The 25,273-nt window shown below is 52.2% G+C and overlaps 1 protein-coding gene, 1 long non-coding RNA gene and 1 other non-coding gene across 3 annotated transcripts; all 3 read left to right on the forward strand.

Annotated features, from left to right (window-relative positions):
• Positions 1 to 6: 6 nt before the first annotated feature.
• On the forward strand, positions 7 to 2,705 carry LOC129688998 (uncharacterized). Its single transcript, XR_008722023.1, has 4 exons — positions 7 to 112; positions 287 to 555; positions 1,578 to 1,666; positions 2,355 to 2,705. It is a non-coding gene; the product is annotated as an uncharacterized LOC129688998 (long non-coding RNA).
• LOC129689205 (small nucleolar RNA SNORA9) lies at positions 766 to 898 on the forward strand. Its single transcript, XR_008722071.1, has one exon. It is a non-coding gene; the product is annotated as a small nucleolar RNA SNORA9 (small nucleolar RNA).
• Positions 2,706 to 6,267: 3,562 nt separating the features above from the next.
• Myo1g (myosin IG) lies at positions 6,268 to 20,745 on the forward strand. Its single transcript, XM_055623981.1, has 22 exons — positions 6,268 to 6,384; positions 7,897 to 8,105; positions 8,257 to 8,350; positions 9,128 to 9,293; positions 9,528 to 9,581; positions 9,963 to 10,073; positions 10,363 to 10,479; positions 10,901 to 11,125; positions 11,214 to 11,359; positions 11,897 to 12,011; positions 12,136 to 12,306; positions 12,532 to 12,602; positions 14,759 to 14,833; positions 15,008 to 15,140; positions 15,715 to 15,881; positions 16,191 to 16,398; positions 16,929 to 17,152; positions 17,628 to 17,772; positions 18,835 to 18,939; positions 19,159 to 19,272; positions 20,260 to 20,414; positions 20,489 to 20,745. Exons 1-22 carry the CDS (start codon positions 6,290 to 6,292, stop codon positions 20,643 to 20,645), a joined length of 3,057 nt encoding a protein of 1,018 aa, XP_055479956.1. The 5' UTR covers positions 6,268 to 6,289; the 3' UTR covers positions 20,646 to 20,745.
• Positions 20,746 to 25,273: the final 4,528 nt, after the last annotated feature.

The following is a 25,273-nucleotide window of genomic DNA, read 5'->3' on the forward strand; positions in this document are numbered from 1 at the left end:
CAGCTGGCAGCCATGGGTGGGGGATCCTCCGGCGTGTGTGCTGCGGCGCTCACCGTTTCCTCATCGACCGCCATCAGGAACCGGGAGCCGTGCCGGGCTTTCCCGAGGCCAGGTAGGGACCGCGAAGCCTGGTGGCGGGAGAAAGGTCAGGCTGCAATGGAGCAGGGGCGCTCTCCCCCGGGGAGACACGTGTCACGGGCTGACTTTGGCCTGCCGAAGCACGGAGGGGCTAGAACCGAGTGGTGGGCACGGGCTGGGGCTGAGTGTGCTTTGTCCCCCTTTCTAGGTGGCAATCGAGGCCAGGTGGATGGCCCCACGGCGTGGAAGGGCTCACCGAGCTCTTCTGGAAGACGTCCCGGTAAAGGCAGTTGTGAAAGCCGGCCTCTGCCTGTCTGGAACGGGACCCTCATTTCCCTGAACCATTATCGATTTACCTAATATGGGTACAGCCGACCTAATAGACGGCAGTCCACATCTATCTCAGAATTGTTCTCCAGCCTCGAAAATGCATCTTGAGAAGAATAAGGAAGAAAGGCCATTGTTTTTGTTGTTTAGGTATGTATGTTATGTAGATTATTTCTGTTGTCGTGAGAGTTTAAGGAACACTATTCTAAAATTATTGTCAGCTTTAAATAAGATGGCCTCTTCCAGAAGGGTTTCCTTACTTTCTCAGCCAGTACAGAGGTTATCTGGTGCCTCTGGAGCCCAACTCCGTAACTTTAATTCAATTTCAGTGTGGGTTGTGTGGGATTTGAGTGATGCCCCTAGCAAGCCTCCAGCGTGCTTGGGTCTGCGGTGACCCTGTGCATTCCTACAGTGCTTGCCAGAACAATTTTGAAGTGGTTTGAGGCCTTGCCCTGCCCCCTCCAGAGCAAGGTTATAGAAATTTCAGACAACATGGCCGAGGGCCTGCCACGTGGGTACACTACACGTGGAGAGAATGGGATTTACAGTGCTGCACTTCCTTGTTTGTAATTTGCTGTGGTGGAAAAGATTTGCCCAGGATGTAGAGGTGAATAAGTAAGTCATCGAATTTTCTGTGTGCGTGTGTGTGCGCGTGTGTGTGTTTAGTTTTTTTGTTTTTGTTTTTTCGTGTCAGGGGTCTAACTGTGGGCCCTGGATGGCTTTGAACACAGATCTGCCCGCCACTGCCTCCCAAATGCTGGGACAAAAGGTGTATGTCACCATACTAGGCGCTCATTTCAAGTCTTTAATCCTATTTCGTTTGTGTGCATGTCTGTGTGTGGGCTCATGGATGGCACAGCACACGGAGGTCAGAAAGCAACTCACAGGAGTGGGTCCTGAAGGTCAAGCTCACGTAGTAGTAGGTTTGGCGGTGACGGTGCTTTCATTGCCAAGTGAGGTGGTTGTATGCATAGGGGTTTACTAGCAGGAAGTGTCAAGTTGAAGTGTGATAAGCATCTCTAGCCCTGCAGCCTGCCCTGTTTTCTGGGTGTCTGGCAGAATCTAGACAGGATGGGAAGCATGGGTGAAGGGAAATGTCCTGTTGTCACTGTGGCAGCTGTGGAGTTGCCAGCTTAGTGTTAGGCACATGGCTCACTGACTATTTCCTTCAGTCTAGGCAAGCCAAGATGCCCAAGCTAGAAGAGACCTTCAGGGTGCCCTTTTCAGCCTATTTCATGGAACTTCTGTGGGACGCGAGAAGGTACTTGTGGGTTTTTGTTTCTGTTTTGAGGTAGTGACTCTAGTGAGTTAGGCTTGCCTCAAAGTTGCTGTGTAGCCAAGGATGGCTTTGAACTCGTGATCTCATGCGTCCAACTTCCTAGAGTTTTGAGTTGTGAATCTCTTCCAAGAAGCCCGGGATTCACTTCTGTTGGAATCAGTTAGTCATCTGGCTAAGCAAGAGAAATCATGTAACAAGTAGCTGGGCGCAGTGGCACATACCCAGTGCTCCAGAGGCAGGCAGAGCTCTGAGTTGGAGACCAGCCTGGTCTACAGAGTCCAGGACAACCAAGGTTACATAGAGAAACCCTGTCTATTAACGCGCCCCCCCCCCCCAAAAAAAAAACAAGAAACCTGTGACCTTTCCATGTTATAAGCCATATGATTGAATCAGGAAGTTTAGCAGTGTTGAAATGTATGGAACTATTTTGAAACATCTAGTGTTTGGGCCCTGATTCTTGCCTCAGCTTATGAGGTCATGATATGTCTAGTATGGGTGTGGGCTGCTGCCAAATGTGGCCCACAGGCCTATTGGCTAACTGGGGGTGCATCCAGAAGTCAGAAACTTGGCTTTGTTATTGGCCCCACAAAGCAGTGGGCATTTATAATAGCCTTTAGTCTTGTGGTGTTACCTTATTTTAACAGCATAACTTGATGTTTCTAATCTGCAGATGAGGAAGTGAGACTCCAGCCATGTCGAAAAACAGAATCAGGTTTGAAGCCTGCTCTTTCACCTCCCACCTAAAGTGAATCAGCAGTTTCTGGTTCTTGGTCCAAGCTGCTGTGCATCTCAGGACCGATGCGGTGTGTCTGGTAGGCGTCCTCCTCCCAGACAAAGGAACTCGGCTGTGCCTGAGGTTTTTTTGACCCCTGAATATAATAAACCATGGATGTCTCAGCTAGCTAGAGGGAAGCATACCTGCTAACCAAATACTTTGGAAGTAGAGGCAAGAAAGAAGATCAAGAATTCAAGACCTGCCTGGGCTACAAGCTGTCCAGTCTCAAAATAAATACAGTTCTATCCATAATTTGTCTTAGTGTGTTTTCTTTCCAGGTTCTATGTACTTTAAAAAAGAACTGACTCTGGTGGCAAACTCAGCCAAAGTGAACCAAGGTGCCCTGCCATTTTTCCATAGTCAAGTGCTTGCAAAATTGCATGTGCCACCTTATGCCTGGATATACTTTGAATGGCCGTTTGGAATTGTACTTGGTTGAGTGGACAGATGCTGGAGTGGTGGTCACCTCAGGGCTAAGTGGGCAAGATGAGGTGCAGAAAGCTTTGGGTTTTTTCAATGTGTGAAGGCTAGAAAGAGTTCAGTGTTTAAGTGTTTCTAAAACCCATACCTCATACTCTTCATATACCAGTAGTTATCTGAATGTCAAATATTCATCCTGAAAGTATAGTCTGTCTTACCGGTGTGCCCACAAGGCTAGCTCACAGGCATTGTCAGGAAATGTAGTGGGCAAGGCCTGGTCAAATTGTCCCATTGAGGGTACTGACATAGTGGATGGAACAGAGCTCAGATGACACCGCACAGCCCTGTTGGGCACAGTTCAGAACTGCTCAAACAGAAGAGACTCAGTACCCCTGCCCCCAGCACGCACACACACACAAACTGGAAAAATAGTTAAAAAGTTGTGGTCTACGGGCTGGAGAGTTAAGTCTGGTTAGGAACACTGACTGCTCTTTCAGAGGTTGTGTGTTCAGTTCCCAGTAGCCACGTGGTGGCTCACAACCATCTGTGATGGGATCTGATCCCCTCTTCTGTGCATGAAGGCCAAGCACTCAAATATACTTAGAAGGGGGCTGTGGTTCAGTTTTATAGGGGAAACAGGTACTTGGGCAAGATCCCTGCAAAGACCTGACTGGTGGATGCTGACAAGAGAGGCTTCATGCTGGGACATGCATCGTAGATGGCCAGTTTTCCACTGAACTAGATGACAGTCCCTAGGGGAGTGGGTGATGACCCCACCCTATTGTCCTCCAAATGTTTGCTGTGCTGTGCTAGTTTGATTCTATGTTCATGCCATGAAGTTTCAAGTGACTGCCACTTGTCCAAGAGTGACCAGCCATTCTCTTAAAACAACTGGAGCCTCTGGATTTGGTGCTTAAAGGGCCCACACTTGGTTCAATCCAGGAAAGAACTGAACGGTGATGTCATCTCCTTGGCTTCAATAGTGTAAAATGAGAGTAACTCCTGTGTGAATCATGGGAGTCAATGCGTAGTTGTGCAAACCGACAGGGTGGGAGAGGCTCAGTCATGTGTCGATAGTGTGGAAACAACCAGAGTCTGATGCTACACCCACGGGTCAATCTGTGGCTGAAGAATGATCTTGGGATTTTTAAGTGGTTAGGAGAAGAAAACCCCCAAATACACTATGTCATGGCAGGTGTAACTTGGCAATTACACAGTTCTATGTCTCAGATTTTACTGGAACTCAACCATGTCCGTTCTTGTTTGAATCAGCACAAGTCCCAGGTCTCTTTAAGGCCTGGGGCTTTGGGAAGTGAAACCCAAGAGTGAGAGTCCTCAGGTTGGGGAAACCCTACCAAAGCACCACCCCAGTAGGCTGGGGATGGAGTGCCCCCCAGCCAGGCTTGTAGAAGACCACTCTTGAAGCTGGGACATTTTTGGCCAGTGGCTCATCTTTACCACTAATGAATGGTACTTTTAACACACAGTGGACGAGGACTTAGCGATTTCATTAGGTAGATTGCATTATCAAATAACTTTTAGAAATCAAATTAAATTGAAATACAATTGTCAGCTGGGCATTAGCAGTGAACACCTTTAATCCCAGCACTCAGGGGGCAAAGGCAGCAGATCTTTATGAGGCAAGGCCACTCTGTACTACAGAGCTAGTTCTAGGACAGCCAGAGCATCAGAGTGAGACTGTCTCAAAAAACAAGCCTAAAACAAAACAAAATACAATTGTTAGGTATTTGTGAATACAAGGCCACTGAAGGTTGGCCCGCAAATAACTCAGATTTGGGAACGTGGGGCCCTGCCATCCTGCCTTCTCCCCGCCTAAGAGAAGGGAGCAAAGAGAGCTCCCTCCAGGAGGCAGCTCAGAGAACAGGAGGACTGCACAGAGAGACCTGAGCGGTCAGCTAGCCATTTCTGAATGGTCCACTCATCTACAAGCTCAACCATGGGCTGGGACTGCGAGAGCTGAGATGGGGCCCAGAGGTCTTATCTCAGAGGCTGGATGAAAGAACAAAGCTGAGTGTGTGCAAGCCTACAGAAGGCTAGCTCCCTGGAAGGCTGCAGAGTGTACTCTACCCCTCCCTTGACCCCGGTGAAGAACTGTAGGGTTCGAGGCCTCCACCTGGCTCTTTTGCAGGGTCAGGCAGGAAGCCTTCTTTTGGTTTAAACTCTACTGTGGCCACCACCTGTGGCTAATGTTAAGCTCGTGAGCGGCAGACATGCAGCTGGGTAACCATGACCATGCCAAGAAACGTGTGGGGCTGGAGAGATGGCTCAGAAGTTAGAGCACTGACTGCTAGTCCAGAGGACTGCAGCTTACAACTGTCCACCTCTCCAGCCCTTGCAGACACCAGGCATGCGCACAGTGCGCTCATACACACGCAGACAAAGCATTTACACACATACAATATATGTTTTTAAAAAATGAAAAGAATCATCCATTTTGCTGGGCCTGGTACAACCCTAGCCACATTGGGGAGCCGAGGCAGGAGGCCTGCTTGGGCTGCAGAGTTAGAGGAAAAAAAAAGAAGAGAGGGAGAGGCAAAGGGCAGGGAATTTCTAATGGGCTAGCAGATTATCTGCAGCCAAGGTTGGAAATCAGTCCTTAGAAATCTTGTGGAGAGCAGGAACTCCTGTTGTTTTGAGACAGGGTCTTGCTATATCAGGCCTTCAACTCATTATGTAGACTATGTTGGCCTTTCGGAGACAGGGTTTCTCTGTGTAGCCCTGGCTGTCCTGGAGCTCACTCTGTAGACCAAGCTGGCTTCAAACTCAGACAGAGATCTGCCTGCCTCTGCTCTCCTGAGTGCTCGAACTAAAGGCGTGGGCCACCACAGCCTGTACCCTTCCCCCAATCCCTCCTGATACAAGGTGTCATATAACCCAGATTGGTCTCAAATTTGCTATGTAATAAAGCACAACTGTCAGTTTCTCGTCCTTCTCCAAGTGCTGTGACTGCAGACATGTGCTACCGTACCCAGTTTTTATAGGGTGCTGAGGACTGAATCCAGGTCTTCGTGGATGTTGGGCAAGCACCGTACCAACCGAGCTACATCCCCAGCCTGCCCTTATTCTTTGGAGTGCTTGGCATGACAAACATCTACCACCATGCCTAGCTTGGAAAGAACTTTGTGGAGGCCAATACAGATCCCATCAGAACAGTGGACCAGACCGTTAAGCACAGGCTTTGCGGACCAGGGAGCAGGAAACAGCGCTTGAAGCACCCAGGCAAGGGAGTAGCAAGTGGGCAGGGCCAAACTCCCCCGGCAGAACCCACTTCCTACTTTACCACAGCACTGCAGGAGTTAGGCAGGGCTGGGCCACCCCTTCTGTCTTCCCCTTCACCTCTCTGTTTAGTACGCTCTGGCGCCCTGACCTGGGTGCTTCCAGTGGGCAGGATGGAGGACGAGGAAGGTCCTGAGTATGGGAAACCCGACTTTGTGCTTTTGGACCAACTGACGATGGAGGACTTCATGCAGAACCTACAGCTCAGGTAGATGTGAGGTGGAGGGGGGCGATGGGGGAGGTGCTGGGTTCCTTTCCTTCCTTCGCAACCTCTCTCATCCATACAGACCTGAGGGAAACAAGGAAGGTACACTGGTCCCATCATCGGGAGTGGGCACAGGGCTACACATCCCTGGACAACACAGGCTGAAATGATAGCATCTCCAGGAGAAAATGGCCACTCAGAGAGTAACCAGCTTTCAGAAGTCCAGCTACCCACTTGCTCTCACCACGCCCTAGTGGACAAGCGCAGAGTGTGATGCCCCCCTGAGAAAGATGGGCAAAGGCATGGGGACCAGGAACTATATTGCATTTTGCTCTCGGTACCTGCTTATGCTTCTTCCCTGGGTCTCATGTGGGGTCTGACTCGAGTTTCCTTAGGAACTCCAAAATGAAGTGGACTCCACCTTAGAGTCTCAATAATCGAAGCAAGTTGACATGATGCTCTGGATTTGGGGTTGCTCATGGGAGGGGCCACAAGCTATGACTAGTAGAACTGACACTGGAGCTTGCTTTCCCGCTGAGAAGGGCAGGGAGGGGTCCAGGAGCTAGAAGCATGGCATGTCAAAGAGCCTTGTATGCAGGTGTACTTCCTGCTTGCCCCCTAGGGAGGTACGCTGTGTGTTAGGAAGCTCCTTGGAGAGCAGTTGAGGACAAGGAATCTCACTAGGCACAGAGTTGGAGGCCACAGGCTGACACATGGCGAGGGCTGCCCAGGAAATGAGTTCAACGATTTCAGCCTGCCTCATTCTCGTGAAAAGCAAGCTCACTAGCATGCCATTTCTGCTTTGCACGCTGAGCCGCAGGGGACAGTGGCTGCAGCTCACACAGCCTGTAGTCCTTGGGAGTACCCATGTCAGTATTGGCAGAGAAAGAGGAACCCTGAAGAAGCCTGCCAGGGTTTGGGCGGGCCCCACATGCAGAGGGCAATTAGGGCCCCAAGGAGCAGACAGGCCAGTCCTCCTCCCAGAGCACAAAATCCAAGAGAGGCACAGCCCTGCACTCCTGCTGGCAACTTGCTTTGTGTACGGAAGGGCGGAGGAGTCTGAAGATGTGCTGGAGAGGGTGGTGGCCATGACTGGGGGGGTGCAAAGACAAGCAGATTTGGGTGGGGCAGGGCCTCACCCTTTCCGGCTCTGGTCTGGTCTAAACTCTGACACAGGAAACAACCAAGGGCCCCCCCTCTCTGGAAGAGTCCCTTTTTCTCAGTCTCCTCAGCTCAACTGCCCTGCAGGGGTCACCTGGGGCCAGCCCTGACTCTCATGAAAGACCCAGGGCTCTTTGTGAAATGGATGGTCCTGAGTCCTGGTACCTGAGCATCCTGGTAGAGAGCAGTGTGGACCACATACTCTGCTCTGTGCCGAGGACTGTTCTTGATGGCTCCAAGGAGCCTTAGGTCAATGAGGCTCCTTTTCCCTTCTCTGTGATCTTTCTGGGAGGCGACGGTGACTGCTTGGGCCTCATGGATAAGAATACTGAGGCCTTGTTCTGCTGAACCTAGGTTTGAAAAGGGCCGTATCTATACCTACATTGGCGAGGTGCTGGTGTCCGTAAACCCCTACCGGGAGTTGCCACTGTATGGGCCGGAGGCCATTGCCAAGTACCAGGGCCGTGAGCTCTATGAGCGACCACCTCATCTTTATGCCGTGGCCAACGCTGCCTACAAGGCAATGAAGCACAGATCCAGGGACACCTGCATTGTCATCTCAGGTACCTGTTCCGGGGACCCGGGTGCCAGAGCCATGCTTCATTAACAAGAGAGGGTGGCGGTGCTTCCACCTCGAAGGATCTGGCATGGACGAGGACCTGGGCTAGAGGTACCCAATGCAGCTGCTTCCATCATTTCCCATCTTCCTGGCAGGGGAGAGTGGGGCGGGGAAGACAGAAGCCAGCAAGCACATCATGCAGTACATCGCTGCTGTCACCAACCCAAGCCAGAGGGCCGAGGTGGAGAGGTGAGCACTTAGGGGTCTCAGCGGTGTTGACACATCTTTGCTAGGGGAAAGGCCTTGGATTAGGAGGGAAAACAAAAAGAAGGGTAAAGGCCAAGATTAAGCCATTCTGTCTGGAAGGCTCCAGGCTGCTCCCTGCATCCTGAGGCCACACCAAAGACCTTTCAGATGAAGGAGGTAAGACCCAGCCAAGGTATATACACTGTCAACAGCGGAGTAGGTGGCATCAACAGTTAGTTATCAAAAGTGTCTCAAGGCAAGACAGGGAGCATCTTGGAGAGCCCACAGAAGCCTGGAGAAACTGGCATCCTGGTAAGGAGGGCCAGGCAGGCATCCAAATTCCAGCTGCCTAATCTAGGAAATGGGTTGGCCTTCCCAAACTCTCCAACCAGACCCCGCAGTAGTACCTTCCTGGGTCTTAGCCTGTCTCCTTGTAGGAATGTCAGCCCTCCACCGTATAACCATCATTGCTACCCAACTGTAGCTAAAGGTCTACTGCAAAACAGGTGGGGCATGGGGGTGGCCATAGGAAACAGCGCATAGTATTTGCTTAGCACTTGTCCTGGGCTCAGAGCGACACAATGTGTGTGACAGCAGCAAGCTGGACAAGAGCATTCCCAGGCCTCAGCGCAGAGGAAACTGAGCGAGTTGGCCCTCTCATTCCTTCGCAGCCAGCTCAGCTTTGTGGCCCATCCTGAGATGCTATGATTGTTTTCTAGATGGGGTGTGTGTGTGTGTGTGTGTGTCTTTGCATTGAGCCCCCAGTCCCTCTGTCCACAGGGTGAAAGATGTGCTGCTCAAGTCCACCTGTGTGCTAGAAGCCTTTGGCAATGCCCGCACCAATCGCAACCACAACTCCAGCCGCTTTGGCAAGTACATGGACATCAACTTCGACTTCAAGGGGGAGCCTGTCGGAGGGCACATCCACAGCTACCTGCTGGAGAAGGTGGGCAGGTTGGCTGAGGAGAACCCTCCCATCCGTGAAGGGCCCTGGATTGGGAACATAGTGACGTGCTGTTGCAGATTAGGAAAACTGAGCTCTTAGTGGCTCCTCTGGGCCTCGGTGTCCCTATATTACAGCATTCCTATTCCCAGACTGCTTTCCACCTCGTAACACATGATGGGGTCCCTGGTACAGACCCACTCCCAGACTGGAATCCAACTACCCATCTTGCCTCAGTCTAGGGTCCTCAAGCAGCATGTGGGTGAGAGAAACTTCCACGCCTTCTACCAGGTAAGGCTCTGCGAGTGGAGAGGGGAATGAGTTAGCAAACAAAAGGAGAGGCAGGGAAGGGCAGTAGGCTGAACCTGTCTTCCATCCTTTCCTCACTGTCCCCAGTTTTCCCTCTCCATCCCACGCTAACCTGCTCCCAGCCACTGTCTTTATCCCCTTTATCTCTATCCCAAACATAACACCTTGCAAAGTGTGGGAGATCCCTGAGAATGGAGATGTCCCCAACATCCGAGACCCAGAGGATATAAGAGTGCCCTGGGACATAGGCAGTTTTCCTGTGGGTTCTGTGTCTGAGTCATCCTGTTTCTGTTGCGGGGAAGGGTTGGTAGAGGAGGGTCATTGAAACTCAGTGCCTAACTAGGGGACTTCTGTGCCCACCAGTTGCTCCGAGGGAGTGAGGACCAGGAGCTGCAAGGACTGCATCTGGAGAGAAATCCTGCTGTGTATAATTTCACGCGCCAGGGAGCTGGGCTCAACATGGGTGTGCACAATGTGAGGGCAAGGGGTACAGGTCTCTGTCAGACTCAGGGAGTGGACGACAATTGGCTTGGGCCAGAGGGTGTAAAGAGCTCCACTAAGTGGGAGGTAAAGAGAAAATAGTTCAGGGGGAGGGGTCGGGATACATGATGAGCACGTGCCAGGGATGGAAGAACAGGGATTCATAGAGGAGGAGGGATAGGATGAGGGTTGAGCAGCTGCCTGAGATAGAAGACCTGAGATCTACTAAGGGCAGTGTCCTGAACCCATGTTAGCCTGGGTGGTAAACACCTTCACTCCCTAGGGCTTGGAGAGCGATGAGAGGAGCCACCAAGCAGTGGTGGAGGCCATGAGGATCATTGGCTTCAGTCCTGAGGAGGTGGAGTCCATCCATCGCATCCTAGCTGCCATATTACACCTGGTGAGTTTGGCCTGGAAGACCTGGGAGGGCTAACACTCCCCCTGGGAACCTTGGGGGGGGGGATTGGAAGCACTCGGGATATTCCAGTCGAGGTGCCTTCCTCCTCACTGAGTCTGAGTTGGTTATGCACAGGAGGAGCCTAGTAGGGAGCCCAGAGCCTAGGCTGTGTGTGCTCCTTAGCAGCTGAGCGCCTGTGAGCTGTCCCTCAGCACCTTTCGGCTCCAGTTCTCTCTGAGAGGCCTCAGTTGATGGCTTTAGTGTCTGCAGCCCTTGGTGATTGGCAGGTGGTACTGTCTGAGTGGAAGCTGTGTCTCCCAAACCCCACATCCTCTGCCTTCCTTCCTTCCTTCTCTCCATCCAAAGGCAGCTAGACTCCTTGGGGACATGGAGCCTAGCCTGTTCATGATCCCTTCATCACCAGGGAAACATCGAGTTTGTGGAGACAGAGGAAAATGGGCCACAGAGAGCAGGCCTGGCAGTGGCTGAGGAGGTCCTGGTGGGCTATGTGGCCAAGCTGACAGCCACACCCAGAGACCTGGTTCTTCGAACCCTGCTGGCTCGCACAGTGGCTTCAGGAGGCCGGGATCTCATTGAGAAGAACCACTCTGTGGATGAGGCTAGCTTTGCCCGGGATGCCTGTGCAAAGGTATTCTCAGAGCAGTTGGAGGGAGAAACCAGGAGCTTCTTAGGGATGGTGGGCTGGGAGCACAAAACAAAAACATGCTCTGCTCCAGGCAATGTACCAGAGGTTGTTCGAGTGGGTTGTGGACAGGATCAATGGCATCATGGAACCCCGGGGCCGCGACCCTCGGCGTGATGGCAAGGACACAGTCATTGGTGTGCTGGACATCTACGGCTTTGAAGTGTTCCCTGTCAACAGGTAGGCGACCCAGCCAACTGCACCTGTACCTTTGACCTCATGACTACTGTGGCCACCAGAAACTTTGGTTGGGCCAGGAGGAAGAAACGTTTAGGTTCTCCTGCTGGTCCTTGAGAATTCTAAGCTTTCCCTGGCTGTGGGCCCAGACAGTTAGATAACCTGGCGGCAGGCAAAGTTTGAGGGTTCACTCTTTTCTCCTCCCTACCCTCTCTCTCGGTTTTTCAAGACAGGGATTCTCTGTGTAACAGAGCCCTGGCTGTCTTGGGCTCGACTGTTAAACCAGGCTGGCCTCGAACTCACAGAGATCTGCCTGCCTCTGCCTCTGCCTCCTGAGTGCTAGGATGGAAGCGTGTGCCACCACATCCAGCCCTTCACTTCTCTTGATGGGACCTCCCAAGTCCATTCTGTGACATGGGTGATAGGGTGGAGAGTTCACAACCTATAGTGCAAAGACATGAGGAGAGAAGCAGCTGTCCGTCAGGACCTACCTCTCAAGGAGTGAGGACCCCTCTGAGACCTCCCCCTACTCCCCCCCAGCTTTGAACAGTTCTGCATCAACTACTGCAACGAGAAGCTCCAGCAGCTCTTCATCCAGCTCATCCTGAAGCAGGAACAAGAGGAATATGAGCGAGAGGGCATCACCTGGCAGAGCGTGAGCGCACAGCTGGGTTAGGGGGAGGGGAGTCTGGGGCTTCGGGAGTCCCCCTTGACCTGGAGGGCACTGAGCCAGCACTGAGCAGGGGGAGGTGACTGGCCTCTCTTCCGGTGCTCTCCAGATTGAGTACTTCAACAACGCCATCATTGTGGAACTCGTAGAGCAGCCCCGCCGAGGCATTCTGGCTGTGCTGGAGGAAGCCTGCAGCACCGCAGGCCCCATTACTGACCTAATCTTCCTGCAGACCCTGGACACGCACCACCGCCACCACCCGCACTATTCCAGCCGCCAGGTGCTCTAGCTGTCCCCACGCTGAGGCAGCACAGAGGGCGGGACACACGGTGGGGGGGGGGGTATGACGCTCATGCCTCATGGGATTCTTGGCCAACCTAGCCTGACGGCACTCGGCACTCAGGCCACAGCTACCTCTGTCCAGCAAGGGACTGTGGGACTGTCCCTTCACATAGACTACAAAGCTGCCCCCATTGTCTGTGTCTTACCTTGGCCTTTCCCATAGCTTTGCCATACGGACAAGACCATGGAGTTTGGCCGAGACTTCCGGATCAAACACTATGCAGGGGACGTGACGTAAGTCCCACCTTCAGTTCCGAGAAGCGTAGCTACAGGAAGGACACAAAGTTTTGTGTCCCACCCCAGATGTATGCACCGAGAAGCTCCTTTCAAACACCGAGGTTAAATGGGGCATGGCGGCACACACCTTTAACCCCAGCACTTGAAAGGTGGAGGCAGGCAAGATGTCTGTAAGTTCAAGGCCATCCTGCTTTACATAGTGACCTCCAGGACAGCCAGGGCTACGTAACAGGGAGATCCTGCCTCAAAACAAAAACAAAACAACTAACAAAATCTAACAACAAAATACCCACTCCAGATCCCTACTCTATCCCTGTTATTTGAGGAACCTTCAGGGTGGAAGGTGGGCCCAAGAAAGCTAGAATCCTACATTTCCTTTTCCACTTTTCTTTCTTTCTTTCTTTCTTTCTTTCTTTCTTTCTTTCTTTCTTTCTTTCTTTCTTTCTTTCTTTCTTTCTTTCTTTCTTTTTCTTTTTTTGCTGAGACAGGGTTTCTCTGTGTAGCCCTGGCTGCCCTGGACTCACTTCGTAGATCAGCCTGGCCTTGAACTCACATCTATCTGCCTGTCTCTGCCTCCTGAATGCTGGGATTAAAGGCGTGTGCCACCATGCCCGGCTTCTTTCTTTTGCTCTTTCTTGGTTCTGAAGATCTAATTTGGGGTCTTGTGCCCATGGTAAGCAAGCCCTGTACCAGTGTGCCGCTTCTCCAGCCCCTACATGGTTCTCTTGCCTCAGCCGTCCAATTGTTGGGGTTATATATGTGTACCACGGTGTCCTAGTTAAGATCCTGTATTTATAATTGGCCCCCAATGAGGGCTCGCTGCAGGCCCCACACACCTGTTCTAACTTGCTTTCTATTGCTATGATAAAGACCATGAGCAAAAACAACTTTGGGAGGAAAAGGGTGTGTGCTTTCAGTCACATAGTTCAGTTGTGGTTCATCATTGAGGGAAATAGGGGCAGGGACTCAAGACCAGAACTGAAGCAGAGGCCAAGAGAAGTGATGCTTTGCTGCCTTGCTTTCCTTGGCTTGCTCAACCTGCTTTCTTATATAACCCAGGACCACCTTCCCAGGAATGGCTCTGCTCATGGTGGGCTGCGCTCTTTCACATCAATCAAGAAAATGTCCCAGGGCTGGAGGGATGGCTCAGTGCTTAGGAGCACGGGCTGCTCTTCCAGAGAACTTGGGTTCGATTCCCAGCACCCGCATGACAGCTTACAACTGTCTGTAACTCGTAGGAGAGCTGATGCTTTCTTCTGGTCTCCATGGGCACCAACGACACAAGTGATGCACAGACAGACATGCAGCAAAGCAAAATAGAAATAAATGAATAAAATAAAATAGAAATAAATGAATACACCTTTTAAAAATTATTTGAAAGAAAGAAAGAAAGAAAGAAAGAAAGAAAGAAAGAAAGAAAGAAAGAAAGAAAGAAAGAAAGAAAGAAAACATCCCACAGACTTGCCTACAGGCCAATCTGATGGAGGCATTTTCTCAGAGGAGGTTCCCATTTCTCAGGTATCAACTTGTGTCAAGTTGACAAAAAAAACTAACTAGCACAAAAGAATCCCATAGTTAGCCTGAGGCTTTTGTTTTTGTTTGTTTGTTCTTGTTTTTTGAGACAGGGTTTCTCTGTGTAGCCCTGGCTGTCCTGGACTTGCTTGGTAGACCAGGCTGGCCTCTAACTCACAGCCTGCCTCCTGCTCTCTGAGTGCTGGGATCAAAGCTGTGCACCACTGTGCACACCCTGCCTCTATTCCGAGGCTCTTAAGTCACAAGGTTGCAGTGGTTCGTCGTAACTGTAATTGCTGGTGTTTGTAGAATCTCAGTAGACTGGTTCGAGTATTTAATGTACATGGAGGAGCAGAGAGATTGGATAGCAGTCACCAGGTGCAAACTTGGGAGAGCCAGGCTTTGGTGCGAGGATGCTTGGCTTCAGACCTTAGTCACTGAGTCCTTTTCCAGGAGGGAAACTTATCCTGAGGAGGACTGGTGTAGGGGACAAAGGAGAATGCAGATGCCAGGGAAAAAGCAGAGGGCAGGAGGCTGGGAGAACAGAGCCGGGAAATTGGAGTTAGGTGGCAGAAGGGGCGCCTTTTTGGTAGCCTGGCTGCCTGGCCCTTGATTTACTCACCCACTCTGATCTCGGTCAGGTACTCTGTGGAGGGCTTCATTGACAAGAACAGAGACTCTCTCTTCCAGGACTTCAAACGGCTACTGTATAATAGGTGAGTGTGTCTTGCTGGGCCAGGACAACGGCCTTCAGGGACTCTGGGCTCGAACCCCTGCTTAACTGACAGACAGCCTGAGTTTCAAGACTAAAACGATTACTGGAGCCATCTTGGGTCAGGTAGGCTCTGCCCTGCCAGGGTATCTGGGTAAATGGCAGCTCATGTCTGCAGTGCGGATCCCACCTTGCGGGCCATGTGGCCAGATGGGCAACAGGACATCACAGAAGTGACCAAGCGACCCCTGACAGCCGGCACACTCTTTAAGAACTCCATGGTTGCCCTTGTGGAGAACTTGGCTTCCAAGGTATTACCTTCCAAACTCTCCTCTGTGCCCTGGGTACACATCATGGAGGGGCATTCTCATTCTGTCCGCTTGAACCCTGTCTGCCCACTGGGGACCCAGCTGTGGCAGAGGTCAGACTTCAACAACCAATAAACACAGGGCAGACTTTGAAGCCAGCATACCCTTTGCCCACTGCCCCTACCCCTACTGTCTCCTAGGTGGGAGGGTCTGGGAGCCACACAGACAGGAAACTGGCACTAGCTTTTTGGGGGGAGTGTCAGGCCAAAAGGCAGAGGACCAGTTGAGGGGAGGAGATGGAGGGGGAGGGTTTAACCACAGACCATCTAGCAATGGCAGCCTCTCTAGGAAGAAGCGGAGAAGTGGGGGTAGAGGAGCTCCTACCTCCTTCCCGGACTGAAACCTAGCTCTGAGCTGTTGTTAGGCTCCAGGTCTCTGTGACCCTTGTTCTGCTGTGGTTTCGCCTGTCCCAGCTCTGCTAACCCAGGCTCCTGGGGGCCAGAGAAGCCCTTGCTTCTTGGGGTGGGACACATAGAAACAACTGGCTTAGGCTCCTAAGTGTCCTCTGTCCCTACAGGAGCCTTTCTATGTCCGCTGCATCAAACCCAACGAAGACAAGGTGGCGGGGCAGTTTGACGAAGCCCACTGTCGTCACCAGGTCGCATACCTGGGGCTACTGGAGAATGTGAGGGTCCGCAGGGCTGGCTTTGCTTTCCGGCAGCCCTACCCTCGATTCCTGCTCAGGTACAGGCTCACTCACTGCCCCAACACGGGCCATGGCTTCTGTGTGAAATCTTTGGGTAGAAGCAGAGGGACCCTAAATCATGTCTTGCATCGTAATGCAAGTTAGAGCCAGTGCACCAAAGGCACCAAATGTCTGTTAGAAAATCAGAAGATGTGAACATGTGTACATGTGCAAGGCCCTATGTGGAAACACTTGTAACAGGCATAGGAAGGAACTGCCCAGGACGCCTACATTCTTCCCATGACTGATCAGGGAGGGGGACTCAGGTACCGATGCCAAGTACCCACCATCCTGTTCTGTGGTGACAGGTACAAGATGACCTGCGAGTACACGTGGCCCAACCACCTGCTGGGCTCTGACAGGGAGGCTGTGAGCGCCCTTCTGGAACAGCATGGGCTGCAAGGGGATGTGGCCTTTGGCCACAGCAAGCTGTTTATCCGATCCCCGAGGACGCTGGTCACTCTGGAGCAGAGCCGAGCTCGCCTCATCCCCATCATTGTGTTACTGCTGCAGAAGGTGCGAGGGGGGGTGCCGGTGGACGCCCACCGCGGTGGGGATGGGTGTCTGCATAGATCCCACAGAATGTGCCTCCTACATCCTACCCCTGATGCTGTCCCTGAAACTTTGAAGTCATATGTGGGTCCCTGGCTACCGGCCTTATAGGATATTCAGGCTAAGTTCTGAGGGTCACCTCTGGGGATGTCCTTCTGTCTCCATGAGCCATGGAGACAACACCTCCACCTCCTCTCTCCTACACAAGCTTTCTTCCTAAGGAGCCTAGAGGTTCCAGCTCACAAGTCTGGTACAGATGAGTTGTTCTTTTCTGAGAGCCTGCAGAGCCGTGAGCGGACTTGTCTATCCCCAAGGGCCATATGCCTACCCAAGACCAAGCCTCCAGACAGAACTGGCTCCAATGAGCAGGAGGCATGGTCAGCCTTCTTGGAGACAAGCCCAGGCACTCAGGAAAGACTAAGGGCCAAGCCTAGATCAGGAGGCGAGTGCTCTGCCGGTAATGACCCCATGTCCATCCCATGTATTCCGTCCAGGCATGGCGGGGCACGCTGGCTAGGTGGCGCTGCAGGCGCCTAAGGGCCATCTACACCATCATGCGCTGGTTCAGGAGGCACAAGGTGCGTGCTCACCTGCTCGAACTACAGCGGAGGTTCCAGGCTGCGCGGCAGCCCCCTCTCTATGGCCGTGACCTTGTGTGGCCACCTCCTCCAGCTGTGCTGCAGCCCTTCCAGGACACTTGCCGTGTTCTCTTCAGCAGGTACCACCATACGATTTCCCCCTCAGCCAGAGTCCTCTTGAATACTTGAGCCTGACTGGGAGACAGCCCCACCCTAATCAGCAGGAAGATGGCACTGAGTGACTCTAACTGGCCATCCATGTACCATGACAATCCTGGCACTGTACCGGTCCAGTGCCATGGCCTTCATGAGGCAGGCTAGCTAGTCAAGGCTGGGAAATAAGGACACCATGTTGGTATGGACCTTGAAGTCTGAGTAGGAGCTCTCCAGAAGGAGAGCACAGAGCAAGCACCAGGACAGGAGTTGCTTAATGGCTATGGGTTTGGAGGCTGTCTCCTGGGACAAACACTGATTATAAAGGACCATGGCCAGCGAGATAGGCAGGGACTAGGACCCAAAGGGCAGTCAACACCAGATTAAGAAATGGCTCTTTGAGGAAGGAACTGGAGAAGGGATGAACAAGAGCGGCATCTTCTGACCCCTGTCCTCTTCCAGGTGGCGGGCACGGCAGTTGGTGAAGAACATCCCACCTTCAGACATGACCCAGATCAAGGCCAAGGTGGCTGCAATGGGGGCCTTGCAAGGACTGCGTCAAGACTGGGGCTGCCAGAGGGCCTGGGCCCGAGATTACCTGTCCTCTGTTAGTATTGGTCAGGTTCAGGGCAATGGGGTGCTTGGAATTGATGCTGTCATGGGTTTTACAAGCTATGCTGTCCATCCTGGTGTTGCCTGGCTTGTTGAACCCTCTTCTTGGCCCTGCTCTAAGGGTTTATGCTTCAGGTTTGGGGATTTTTTTTTTTCAACCGTCCTCCTTCCTGGACTCTGCTGAGCAGCCCCTGACCCCTGAGACTCCTGTGTTCTCAGGTATAGGGGCTCCTCATAGCCTCAGTTACAGTACTCCATCAGGCACAAGCACACACGTGTGTATGCACACACATTCTCACACACACACGTACCAATCCTTCTGCTGCATGGCTCTCGTCACCTTCACCTGGCTGCCGTAAGTCTGCCATCTCTCCTAGCTTGCTTTCTGTTGCTGTGGCCTAAACAACGTGGGGAGGTGGGGGCTCATTTCAGTTTACAGACTACAGCACATCCTCCAGGGAAGCAAAGGTAGGAACTCAGGGCAAGGACTGAGGCAGAAACCATGGAGGAGAGCTGCTTGCTAGCTCACTCTCCCTGGCTAGCTCGGCTACCATTTTAGGCAGCCCAGGCTCTCCTGCTAGGGATGACATCACCCACAACGGGCAGAGCCCTCCCACATCATTTAGCAACCAAGAAAATACCACATAGATATAGCCACGGGTCAATCTGGTGGAGAAAATTCCTTAGTAAGTTCCCTTTTCCCAGGTATGTCAACTGATGCTAACTATGACACCATTCCTGGGTCTCCAGGGGAATTCCATGGGGAATTCCATGAGGTTGGGTGAGACATGAAACCCACTCTTGCCTCCTAGAGGTTCTCTCTAGAACCAGGCCAGCCAGGCTAGTGTTCAGAAAAAGGAGGCAGCGAGACTGTCAAAACAGCGAAGTCCTGTGTCCTCTGCTCTCATAGAGGCCATGTGCTCAGCTGCTTGTACAGGGCCTTGACTGAGGCTCCCCAAGGTGAAAGACAGTCGTGGCATCCTGCTGAGAGTTTCTGTCAGTCAAGCATGATCCCAGATCCCATCCCAAACACCCTTTTTCCATCCTCTGTCCTCAGGGCACCGACAACCCCACAGCTTCCCATCAGTTTGCTGAGCAGCTGAAGGCACTTCGGGCGAAGGATGGCTTCGGAACTGTGCTTTTTTCCAGCCATGTGCGCAAGGTTGGTACTTGACCTGGAGGTTCTGGGGGACAAAGATTGGAGAGACTCAGGAAAAACCTGAAACAGCCCCAGCTGAGGTCCGGTTATTTCTAATTCTCTAGAAATACTACCACCTCGGGTCGTCAGTGAGGAAAGAACGTGGAGAGGGAGGAGGTTGGTATTGCTGGGCATGGAGAAGGATGGGTGGTGGCAGCTTGGGCTCAGGCAGATGTTCTGTAGGTGAATCGATTCCGCAAGAGCCGGGACCGGGCCCTCCTGCTAACGGACCGGCATCTCTACAAGCTGGAGCCTGGACGACAGTACCGGGTGATGCGCGCTGTGCCCCTAGATGCGGTGAGCACCACCGGTAGAGTGTCTGTGAGGGCATGGGAGACTTAGCTCTTCTCGCCATTGTTCACCAGTGACAGATAACCCTGGTCATCCTTAGCCAGTGGATGGCAGCTCGCTTCTGAAACCCTAGCGTGGCTTTCTCTCTCATGTACCTCAATTCCCCCTACCTCATACCTTCATGTTCCAGTCAAGCCAGATGGCCCCCCTCTCTGCCTTTGCTGTTTGAAGGGGTTTCTTGCCTGTGTAGATCTGAGCACTGAGGACGGCTTTCAGCCACGTTCCGTGGGACCCTGTCCCTTCCTTTGCCTGGCTCTATGGCTCCTGGTGCCTTCCATGGCAGCTTTGTTCCGAAGAGCTTTCTATCTCATTGGATAAGGAGCAGGGATCAGGCGGTGTTACTTCTGAGGTGGGCCCTGGTGACGCCATTGCTGTGAGAGTCAAAGGACCACTGTTGTCACCCTATGTGATACAGTGGCTACATGCCAGCGTGGCAATAAAAATGGCCCTGAAGTAAAATAAAAGCAAACCTCGAGCCAGGAGGCAGCAGCGCACGCCTTTGATCCCAGCAGTTGGGAGGCAGAGGCAGGCGGATCTCTGTGCATTCGAGGCCAGCCCACCTGGTCTATAGAGCAAGCTCCGGGATAGCCCAGGCTACACAAAGAAACCCTGCCTCAAAAAAAACCAAACAAATACATAAACAAACAAAAATGCCTCAGCTCTGCAGTCACAGCAGCACACGCCAACAAGAATCTAATTTTTTTTCCCATTATGGCCCACATTCCTATTACATGATGTCATGCCAGTTTCCCCCACCTCCACCCCAGCCCCCATCAGCAGGGATCAGAGAAGGGAGGCAAGGATTTCAGGGGGGCATGACTAGATGCTGGAGTGGACAATCTGCCAAGGGCAGGGCTCCCTGGGCTTCAGGAACGTCTTCCTGGAAGGAAGCGATTTGCTTGAAGTGACTCTGACTCCGAGCTGTCTGCTCAGGTGACTGGGCTGAGTGTGACCAGTGGACGAGACCAGCTGGTGGTGCTCCATGCCCAAGGCTACGATGATCTTGTGGTGTGTCTACACCGCTCCCAGCCGCCGCTAGAAAATCGCATTGGGGAGCTGGTGGGCATGCTGGCTGCACACTGCCAGGGGTGAGTCTGGGGTCATTTGGGGATGTGGGCATACAGACCTCTGCCACCCTGACCCTCTGCTCTTCCCGCTGCAGGGAGGGACGAACGCTGGAGGTCCGAGTCTCCGACTGTATCTCTCTAAGCCAGCGTGGGGCCCGGCGCCTCATCTCTGTGGAGCCCAGGCCAGAGCAGCCTGAGCCGGATTTCCAATGCAGCCGCAGCACCTTCACTCTCCTCTGGCCAAGCCACTGAGCAGGCACAAGTCAGTCTAGCCCTGGTCTCCACACTGTTCCAAACACCTGGTCGTGGCCACAGTAAAGGCCAGAACCTGTCCATCTGTCACACAATAAAGATGCCATATTTGTGCCCAGTGGCCGATGTTATCCAGCATTCCCTGCTAATTCACTGTGGGGCCACATAAACCAAAGGAGGAGGCCTGAGGGCCCAGTCTGAAGTGGGTGACAAGACCTCAGATGTGAGTGCCCCAACCCAGACATAGGCCAGATGTAAAGGCCATGGTTTGAGAAAAGCGTTCTTCGTGAACATGCTTCCTGGGCACCCAAGGCGTGGTCCCAGGATTTATACCTCAGTAGCCCTTGTGCCTCTCCTTCCTTACCCACTGGGGTTATGGCTGTTGGTGCTCCGGGGTCAGCAGGATAGAGCAGCCCTGAGGTCTCACGGGGTGTGCTGCTAGACAGCCCTGGTACAGCTGCTAAGTGTCCATGGTGGGTGCTGGGTGGCAACTAAAGTGATGGGATCTCCTCTCCTGGGAGAACCACTGAGAAATGGGGCTCGGCGGCGGGGATCCCCTTCACTAGAAAGCAGGCCTGCATCTGGATTTATGAGCCAGCCAGGAAGGGAGGCCAGGGTAGACACATTTCCATGTCTCTGGTCAGCTAAGCACTTCTCCTGCATTGTCCCTGCCCCTGTCAGGCCTTCAGTGCCCCTCAGACCCTTCAGCCTCCTTCAGCTTTCAAAAGCATTTCAGAGCTTGCTCTCTCTCTCTCTCTCTCTCTCTCTCTCTCTTTCCAAAACCTCACTCTGTGGTCCATATTGGTGTGGAACTCTATAGCCCAGACCAGCCTCAGACTTGTGACAATAATCCTGCTCCCAAAGTGTTGGGAATATAAGCATGTACCACCATACCATCATTTCCTCAGCTCCTCAGACCCATAGCCCCTCAGACGCTTAAACTCCATAGCTCCATAGACTCCCAGTGTCTCAGACCATAGCCCCCAGATCTACAAACCTGCAGACCTTTAGCCCCTTATACACTAGCCCCTGAGTCCTATATCCTGAGACCATCAAACCCTCATGCTCATAGCCCTCAGCCCTCCCACACCCACAGAGCCACAGACCCTCTGCCCCTGTGCTACCTAGTTTTTGTCAGCATGACACAAACTGAGTAATACAGGAAGAGGGAAATTCGGGGGAGTAATTACCTCCATCAGAGGTAATCATGACCTTTGGGTATATCTGTGGGGAATTTCCTAACTAATGATTGATGTGAGAGGCCCAGTGCACTATGGGTGGTGTCAACCCTGGGCACGTGGTCCTGGGTTGTATAAGAAAGCAGGATGGGCTGGAAGGTGGTGGCACATGCCTTGGATCGCAGTGCTCAGGAAGCAGAGGGCAGCCTGGTCTACAAAGTGAGTTCAGGACAGCCAGGGCCGCAGAGAGAAACTGTGTCTCAAAAAATCAAAACAAAGGAAGGAAGAGAAGAAGGAAGGGAGGGAGGGAAGGAGGGAATCAAGCTAGCTGAACAAGAGACCGAAGGCAAGCTAGTAAGCAGCACTGCTCTGTGGGCTCTGCTTTAGTTCCTGCCTTTAGTTTGCTGCCTAGTTTCCTGCCTTTCCAAGACTATAAGGCAAACAAACCCTTTCTTCCCCTGAGTTGCTTCGCATCACATATTTTTCACAGCCATGGAAAACAAACTATGGTGGCCCCCGCCTCCCAAGTCTTCATCCTTTCAGGTCCTCCCTCAGACTATACCAACCTCTCAGCAGCTCACTGCACTACTTTCCCCAACCCCCATTACTGCCCGTCTTTCTTAACAGATGAACTCTCATTTCGTTGCCCAGGCTGACCTCTAACTCCTGGGCCCAGTCAGCAGGAATAGCTGGATTGCAGGCTCGTGCCAACATCACCATGACTTTCACTTTCTTTCCTTTGCAAAGTGGTGGAGCAAACCCAGGGCCTGTTCATGCTAGGCAATCACTATGCTACTGAGCTGCACACATATAGCCATTTTTTTTTCTTTCTTGTTTTTTATTTTATCTTTTTTTTTTCCTTACAGTCTTCCTATACAGGCCTGGCTGACCCAGAACTAACTCGCTATGTAGAGGAAGGCATGTTGAGCCATTGTGCCTAGCCATGCTGTTTCTTTACAACTGAAAAGACTCACTTTTAGACTGTCCTTAGAGTTAGATCACAGTCCCGCTGAATGTTGGGGAAAGGCCCTATAGCGCTGTTTGACTCATTCGCAGTCAGCTCTTTAACTCAAAGCTTATATTCTGAGTCCTGATAAAATTCTAGCTCAAGGATTTCCCTCTTGCTTGCGGGCCAGGAGGAGAGATGGCCTCAGGACAGCGCCATTTTTCTCAGGCAAGGTGTGTACAGGAAACAACTCAAGGGCCACTGGCCATTGTCTGGAGGTCACCAGGATGTTCTTTATCCAAGAAGAGACCAGCAGGCCCTGCCTTTTTTCACTGAGAATCCCTCTGTCTCTTCTTCCATAGTGTGGGAACAGAGGGTTTGATCTGACAGCAAGTTCCATGGCTACACAGGCATGCCTATCCAGAGGGAGGCAGGAGGAATACCCTGTCCCATTCAAAACCCTCTCCTAAGCTCCTGAGGGGACAAAGCTTTGCCCATACTGGAACCATCTCTGGTCTCTCTTTCTCTCCTAAGATGTTGTGGTGATTTCCAAAAGCTCTATCATAGTTGTTCAGGAACAACTGAAGAGTGGAATGGAACAGGGAGCTTTGGTCTAGCCCTCCTAACGTCCAGAAGCTGCTGTGGTGGTTTGAATAAGAATGGCCCCGTAAGGCTACTGTGTGTGAGTGCTTAGTCATCAGGGTGTGGTACTACTTTGAAGAGATAAGGAAGTGTGGCCTTGTTGGGGTAGGTGTGGTCTTGTTGGAGGAAGTATGGCACTTGGAATGGGCTTTTGGGTATCAAAGGCCCAAGCCAGTCCTGCCACTTTCTGATCTGGTTGTAGAACTCTTAACTCCTCCAGCAACGCGTCTGCTATGCTTCCCGCCATGATGAGAATGGACTAAACCTCTGAAAGTGTAAGCAAGCGCCAATTAAATGCTTTCTTTTATTGGAGTCACTGAGGTCATAGTGTTTCTTCACAGCACTGGGACAGTGACTAAGACAGACAGCCACTCAGAGCCAGAGACCCCCACATGTACCATCACACCTCCCAGTGGCGTGCTCCCCAGGCTTTGGTGGGCGAGAAGATTGACCAGACCATGTGGAGAGTGCCTGCAGGAGTGGTGGTACAAGCGAGGATAGTCAAAACAATGTGTGCCACAGAACCCAAGCGTGACAAGAGGGCTGCCTGGGAGACAAGTAGAAAGGCACATCTCTGAGAGCTTACGTCTGACTTGTGAGATCATGGTCATCTTAGTTTTCCTAGTGTTTTCCCATTTTCCTCTCAGTTCCTATAGTTATAAATCCCCGTGCGCTCCTGGGTGGTGGTGCACAACATGGGCTATAAGCCGTCCATGAAGTCAGGGGCCCATGGGTAGTTCTTCAGCCCAGCCCACTGCAAGTGCAGGATTCTCAGGAGACTCCCAGCATCCCGCTGGGTAGGACCTTCAGCTCCTGACTGCACCGGACCCCCTAGGACTCTCAGAAACAGCATCAAACATCCAGGCTCACCATCCACAGCCACTGCCTTCACCCAGTCTCTCCATCAGCAGTTGGCACTTGACTGTCTATTGTCCATTGGTGGATGGTAATTTCTCAGGCTGGGCATATGGAGTCTGGTCCTCCTATGTTGAGGGTGCAGGTGGGATTGACCTCATCTGGGAAGCAGGCATAAAGAAGACTTCTGTGGGGCAGCTCAACCCACTGGTACCCAGTCCCACAGGGCAGGGGCAGAGGGAAGCCTGAAACTTAAGACATACAGAGCAACCTAACCAACAACCAATGCCATCACAGGGTGCTCTTGCTCTTGCTTTGGCTTGAGGGAAGAAAAGGTCAGAATATTCCAGAAGCAACTTTAGACAAGCAGAACCATCTGTTCAGCTTAAATCCTCACTAAGAATAATCCTGCAGCTGGAGCTAGCACAAATTGCAAGGTCCCCGCCAGAGTGCTGGAGGGTTATTAGCTCTGCAACTCCATTTCCCATGTACCACCTGTCACACCATCCGACTTATTAGGCATGAAAATATGTCACCAAAAAAGCCATACACTTTCCAAGTGACCAAAACAGGACAGGAACCTCACAGCCTTGCAGCTCTTCCCCTGCTGGGACCCAGCCTGTGTGTCCTTCTCCTTGAAGTAGGACCAGCCTTACTCTCCCTCCACCACCCCAGGCCAAGCACAGGCAGATACACTGGGGTTGACTGTGCATAGACTCTATAGGTCAGGTTGGGGCTAGAGGTGTCACTGCCAGACCATCAGGAACCCTGGGATAAGAACACCTCATTTCTCTTAAGATAAAGAAGGTGATAAGCAGTATGGGTGGATTAGACAGGAGTACTAAGCAAAAGGGTGAGTTCCAGAGAGTAACTGGAGGCCTGGGAGTCCAGGGCAGTCAGGGATGGCCACCAAACAGTATATGATAGTTGGTCTTGGTTGTCCAATTGACTAGACTGAGAGACATCTAGGAATGGTGACATGCACTCCTGGGTGTCTGGGGGAAACA

The sequence above is a fragment of the Psammomys obesus genome, unplaced genomic scaffold (genome assembly GCF_907164565.1).
Source record: "Psammomys obesus unplaced genomic scaffold, mPsaObe1.curated_primary_1811, whole genome shotgun sequence".
Taxonomy (NCBI): Eukaryota; Metazoa; Chordata; class Mammalia; order Rodentia; family Muridae; genus Psammomys; species Psammomys obesus.

Bases quoted from the DNA above. Each gene is read 5' to 3' on its own strand.
- Myo1g (XM_055623981.1), top strand. From the start codon at position 6,290: ATGGAGGACGAGGAAGGTCCTGAGTATGGGAAACCCGACTTTGTGCTT. The intron at 8,106-8,256 runs GTACCTGTTCCG...TCTTCCTGGCAG, and splicing joins CACCTGCATTGTCATCTCAG to GGGAGAGTGGGGCGGGGAAG. The intron at 12,603-14,758 runs GTAAGTCCCACC...GATCTCGGTCAG, and splicing joins CACTATGCAGGGGACGTGAC to GTACTCTGTGGAGGGCTTCA.